The sequence below is a fragment of the Phoenix dactylifera genome, chromosome 4 (genome assembly GCF_051530095.1).
Source record: "Phoenix dactylifera cultivar Ajwa chromosome 4, Ajwa_hap1_PhDact_Kaust_v1.1, whole genome shotgun sequence".
Taxonomy (NCBI): domain Eukaryota; kingdom Viridiplantae; phylum Streptophyta; class Magnoliopsida; order Arecales; family Arecaceae; genus Phoenix; species Phoenix dactylifera.
In genome coordinates, this window is record NC_143193.1 from 41,529,665 (window position 1) to 41,535,857 (window position 6,193).

Genomic DNA, 6,193 nt, shown 5'->3' on the forward strand with positions numbered 1-6,193 from the left:
AAACAAAAACAAAAATAAAAGCCCTCTTCAATCCCTCCCTCTCTTTAACCCAAAGGCAATGTGGAAACAAAGAAGAAAGGGAACAAATACATTGAAATTGAGAGACAACCTTAAAGCATAGATCTACAGAGTGGGCAGGTGGAGTGGAAGTGACCCAACCATCTATCCAAACAGAGTCTGTGGAAGAGGTGCCTGCAAGCCAACACCTCGCTCACTTCTTCCTCCCCTTCAAACCCATGGAGACACACACAGCAATCCCCAATTCCACCATCCTTCTGCCTCAAAAACTTAAACCGGGTCACATAAACCCCAACCCCTGCCCTGCTCACCATCCTTGGCTCCACTGTCTCCTCCTCTTGCCCATCATCACCATCCTCAAAGCCCATCACCTTATATATCGCCCATCTCACCCCACCCATGAGCACTACTATTGGAAGCAAAGCATTAGCCAATAGAGCAAAAGGGAGGCCAGCATCTCCCGGGCTTGGCATGCTATAAAGCCCCATCTTTTAATCTCCTCTTTCTCTCCCTCCTCCTCCTCCTCCTCCTCTCTCTCTCTCTCTCTCTCTCTCTCTCAATATCCAAGAAGTGGTACAATCCAACAAAAACGCTGGAGACTGACACAAGGCTATGTGGGACTATTAATAATGAGCATGGAAGGGAGGCAAGTTTGGGATATCTTTGCCACAGATGTGGAAGGAGGCTGGGGATGGAAGAAGGGTTGTTTTCACTTGGCGTCCACGCGTACGTCTCTGGTTCACTTTAGTGAGAAGAAAGGAAAAAATAAAGAATAAGAGCCACAGCAATCAGGAGGAGTTTTGTTAAGAGTTCAATCAGTTTGCTGGGATTTTAAGGGCATGTGGCAGACAACTTTAGGCTGGGGATATTTTTATCCGTAAAAATTATAGAATAAATTGGTTTTTTTTTTGAAAAAAAAGCATGCCAATTTCTTGCTTATATATATTTTTTGAGCAACTATTTATTTGAAAAAGAAATAGTGATGCTAATTAAACTTGTTTTTCTCTGGTAGAGCTATGCTAAAAGAGCCATCATAAGTAATTCCTTGCTTAAGTCCTTATTTAACTAAAACACCTCACAAAGACCAAGGGAGCAGCATAAACAATGAGGATAGTGATATCTTTTATTATCCTAACATGCAGGGATACTGAAAACCCATTTGAGAAGCTTTTTTTTTTTTTTTTTGAATGGATATGTTTTTCCTATTTTGTTGCTATCTTATCTTTGTGTTTAGAAAAATTGGATTTATTTATGAAAACCGTTAACTAATATAGTTGGCAAAGTTATTGAAGATTGGAAACCAGTAACCCTGATCCAAGTCCCACCTTCACCTTCAACGTATTTTAGGAATTCTTGCTTGTGTAGGTCGTAGCCAATTGGAAATAGGACTCCCTTATAATCATTTTCTTCTAACATGCAAAAAGACTCTCAAAGTAGTTTTGGGATTCTTGTGGAAGTTGTAGTCAATTAGAAATAAGAATTCCTTTAGACAAAGCTATTACCTATTTTAAAAAAATCTCCAAACCAAACACAGCCTCAGTCCACTTGAATTGATGCCGAAGATATTATAAACACCCTTAAAATATTCTTGGGATTCTTGCAGAAGTCGTAGACAATTAGGAATGGGGATTCCTTATGATAGCTATCATTATTACCAATTTTTTTTCCACATTTTCCAAACCAAACGAAGCCTTAGTCTCCTTGAATTAATGTCGGAGATTAGAAGGTGGGGATGGGAATGGCAGCTGACGTAGCGAGCCTGGAGGTGGACTTCAATATTGTCAAGGAAGCTTCTCGGAGAGCGCGTGGCAGGGATTTATGGCCAAATCTTGGCATCGATTTGGCTGGATGATGGCAAAATGTAGGATTTAAGTTGACATCAACGCGTTATCTTACATCAACCAGGATGCCACTAACGGAAGTCCTAATCAACTAATATACCAATAATTGATTAAACAAAGCCTAAATTATTCAAATGATTTCAACCTTTGACTACTAGTAGTTCACTTCTTTCCTCGAGCCAATAAAATAAATTCGAAGCCGCAACATGGTCATAATCCATAGGTTCATGTAAATGATGACAGTTACATACGCCTATCAGAAGAATGGATGATGTGTCTGTCTTCCAAACATCCTTCCAAAAAGAGTTTTTTGCGTGTATACTTTTCTAAAGTTGCTATTTACTGATATATCTTTATAAAACACTTATTTTGCATGTATGTATATATATATATATATATATGTATATATGTATATATATATATATATATATATATATATATATATATATATATATATATATATATATATATATATATATATATATATATATACTCATATCATCTAGCACCGTCAAAAAATAAATAGTTTAAAGTTAAAATAACTGAAATATCCTTATGGGTACATATGCAAAAAAAAAAAGAAGAAGAAAATGACGAGGGTTTACATGTAAATAGCAAATTTATGAGATTATTCATGCAATTTTGCATATTTAGGAGGGCATACTTTCAAAAAAAAATTGATTAAGAAATGATCAAAACTTGGTTAAGACTTGTCAAGTCTTTTAGGATTCGGCTGAATCGGCGAGTCATGAAAATATATTTTTTTGACTTGCCGATTTAAACTAGTCATGAAAGTCTTGGAAAGTCTCAACCAAGTTTTTATCATTTTTTAATAATATTTTTTAGTATATACCCTTTTAAATATATGAAATTATATAAATTTCCTCTCCAAATTGCCATATGCATATATAGCTTAATAAAGTTTTTTTTTTTTTTTTTTGCATGTCTATCCATAAGGGTATTTCGATTATTTTAATTTTAAACAATTTATTTTTTAATGGCATTAGATGGTATGGTTACAATGAAAAAAGAAAGAAAAAGAAGGGTATATATGCAAAATAAATATTTTATAAGGGTATATATTTAAATAGTAATTTTACAAGAGTATTTATACAATTTTATATATAGAGGAGGGTATACATTCAAAAAAACCCTCCCAAAAACGACCATTGTATCAGGAAAGTGAATTGAATTATAGGCCTTGTTTATTTTCTTTGAGAGGGATTTAGATGGGATAACATCTTTTTGTTTAAAATATTATTATATTATAAAATACTATAAAAATATTATATTATTGTAATATCATAAAATAATAAGTCACACTTTATGTTAGATCAATAAAAAGATTTAATGTTTCAAAATCAATTATGGATTATTTAAGTTAAAAATTTAAATAATTGAAGATGCTCTTCACTACAAAAGTGCTTCCGAAACCAAAATTAATATATTTTGGTGGTCTCTAGTCATAAAGCATGTGAAAAAGATTAACTTTAATAATATACTATTTTACTATAATTTGATCATCAAGACCTAATGAAATTCAATTTATCCATGTTTTTATATGTATAGATCATGATCAGTGAAGTACATCTTCAATTTGTACTCTAGCATGCATTTTGGCGCACTAGTACATTTAATATCATTTATTTTATATCTATTTGATGCACAAAACCAAAAAATTATATAAATTTTGGTCTCTAAATAATTTTTGTATTCATAATCATTTTCAGTAAAATGTATCTTGAGTTTAGATGACTCATCATTGGCTTTCAATAACCCATTGTTGATTTTGGAACTGTTAAATATGTTTATCCAAGATTTAATATAAAGTGCGACTCCATAAAAATTGGTCAACATACTTCATTGAAATTACGAATGATAATTATTTTTAGATGAAATGAAAATTCAATGGGATTAAACCACTAGAGATAGCTAATACCTGCCAACTTAAAGCATAGAATCAAGCACATTATCTCTACTTTGACCAAATTATCCGGGATAGCTATCCGGACCCAAAATAAAATCTAATTGACATTTATCCCAAGCTTGTGCAAGGATAAGCCCACTTTACATGGTCTCAAATCTGACCTATAGTAGTGCTCATATAGTAGAAAAAAAAAAATCAAATATTACCAAACAAATTCTCCTCTCATCATCTCTCTATTTTCAATTTTCAATAACCATGAAACGAACCATTTTCCCTATGGAAGGAGCTGCTTGTATCACTCAACCAGACTACCAAGAGATCTCCAGGTCAAGATCCTCCAACACCCTGCTCTCTAAAATCCTCCTTCCGGTTCAGCAATCTCCAAGTAATGGTTGGCTCTAACCTCTTGACTTGAGGTTGGGAATACAGTATGTTGGCCTATCAGATAATTGCTAGTCCTGACAAATGTTGTGGTATTGTGGAGGTTAGTTGAGAACTACTGCCTGATGTCAAGTATCAGATTAAAGCATGTCTTGGTGTTGAATAATGTTAGAGGGCCTAGCAGTATTTAGGGGTACCTATTATATGAAAATAACCTAGAGTTTCTGAATGCAGCCTATTGATACAAAGCATTCAGGATAGATTAGAGGTGCAGCAATGGAACATATTACCGATGATGGGCAGGATTATATTGATCAGGTCGATGTTGTGTGCGATGCTAGCATACCTCAAAGCTAATACTTTCTTCTCGAGAGAAGTAATTAGTAGGGTTGAACAGGTGATCTGGAATTTCCTTTGAAGTTTCTCAAGTATGTCTTGAAGGATTTGCCTTCTTTCTTCGGATGTATTATGCACCGATGATGAAACATGCAAGGAAGGTTCTATTAGAGCCTCAGAACCTTGGGAGCCCTTTGATGAGCGCTAAACATAGAGAGTGGTCTGGCCAACATGAGAAACCAACACCGAAATTGTTTCTTTATTTGGAAAGCGCTAGTTCATATGTGTCCATGCTTGCCTTTAGATTTCGATGGATGATCGGTGACGAGGGGACTATTAATGGAAGCAATAACCTCTAGATCTCTACAGTTCCTAGCATGTTGTCTATACATAATTGACGATGAGGATTTGGATAACAAGGTAGTCCATGATCTAATGGTTGCCGACGAAAGAATGTGGGATAGGAGAATCACTGAGTAGTACTTTGGAGGTGAGCTTAGCTCCGAAGTGCTCTCTTTGGCGACTCCTTTGCGGCACCTAGTTGACAAACGGATGGGTTGGCACCCGTGGACAAAGAGTTAAAGAGTTAGTGAGCCATCACTCTACTCTCTATGTTTAGTTGGAGCCAGGCTTTTAGTTGTCTCTCTCTCTCTCTCTCCATCTATTCATGGAACTCGGAGGCTTTCTTCCAGCTGCTATGTTGCCTCTTATATATGGTTGGCCAGAAATAAGAGACTCTTTGAGAATGCCAATGAGATCCCTCCATTCATTTTCTTAAGATCCTTACATCATGTCTTAGACTTCATGCAAGCTGGAACATCAGAAGGGTTATTGGGTGTTAGGGAAGCTGGGGTTCCACAGCAACATACCCTATGTTCCATGTGGTTCACTTCACTTGAGAATCTCTGCCCACTAATTTTCTTACATCAACTTTAATGGTAGTATGAAGAGCAGGGACTAGAATTGTGGAGTAGGCTTTGTCATTCAGGGTTTTAGGTCAGCTTTTGTGGCAGCATGCAATTCTTAAAATCAACTTTAATCATAGCGTGAAGAGCAAAGACTAGAACTGTGGAGTAGGCTGTCATTCAGAATTTTAGGTCAGCATGTCTCAGCTTTTGCAAATCTCCCGTATCATAAAAATGGAAGTTTAAAGTTAGTAGAATTTTGTAACTTCAGGGATTTTCCCCCAGTATCATCTTATAAACCTTTTATTTTAACCACTCATTGCAATAGCTAAATCTTAAAACAAATTAAGAAATAAAATTCTGAAAATCTCAAAATTTTGAATTAGGGGCACGACGATGGATTTGAAATTCACAAAATCTAAAAGCTTTTCATTTTTTACCTCCGGGCATATGGGTAAACTGTTGATTATATGATATTTGCTATCGGGATACCATAACTTTTGCTTATAATTGAAGAAAAAAAATTAATGCAACTGAAACATATTTGTAAAAACAATAATATGTACATAGCACTTAAACAAAAAAAACCCGACCGCCACAATAATGTGAATATAATGAAAATAAACTTCTTTAAACACAATACAAAACAAAAGAAAAAGACAAACGAACAACCAAACTCACACAAACCTGCCGTGCTGTATGTATTACAAAACCCCTTAATACTAGTTAAAGCCAATCTATATACAACAAGCAATATTCAGGCAGTTCTCATATTTGATCCAAAC

The 6,193-nt window shown here is 35.0% G+C and overlaps 1 protein-coding gene across 1 annotated transcript; it reads right to left on the reverse strand.

The window, feature by feature from the left end:
* Window positions 1-110: 110 nt before the first annotated feature.
* Window positions 111-506, reverse strand: LOC103717573 (putative E3 ubiquitin-protein ligase XERICO). Its single transcript, XM_008806013.4, has one exon. The coding sequence runs from the start codon at window positions 504-506 to the stop codon at window positions 111-113; it is 396 nt and encodes a 131-aa protein (XP_008804235.4).
* Window positions 507-6,193: the final 5,687 nt, after the last annotated feature.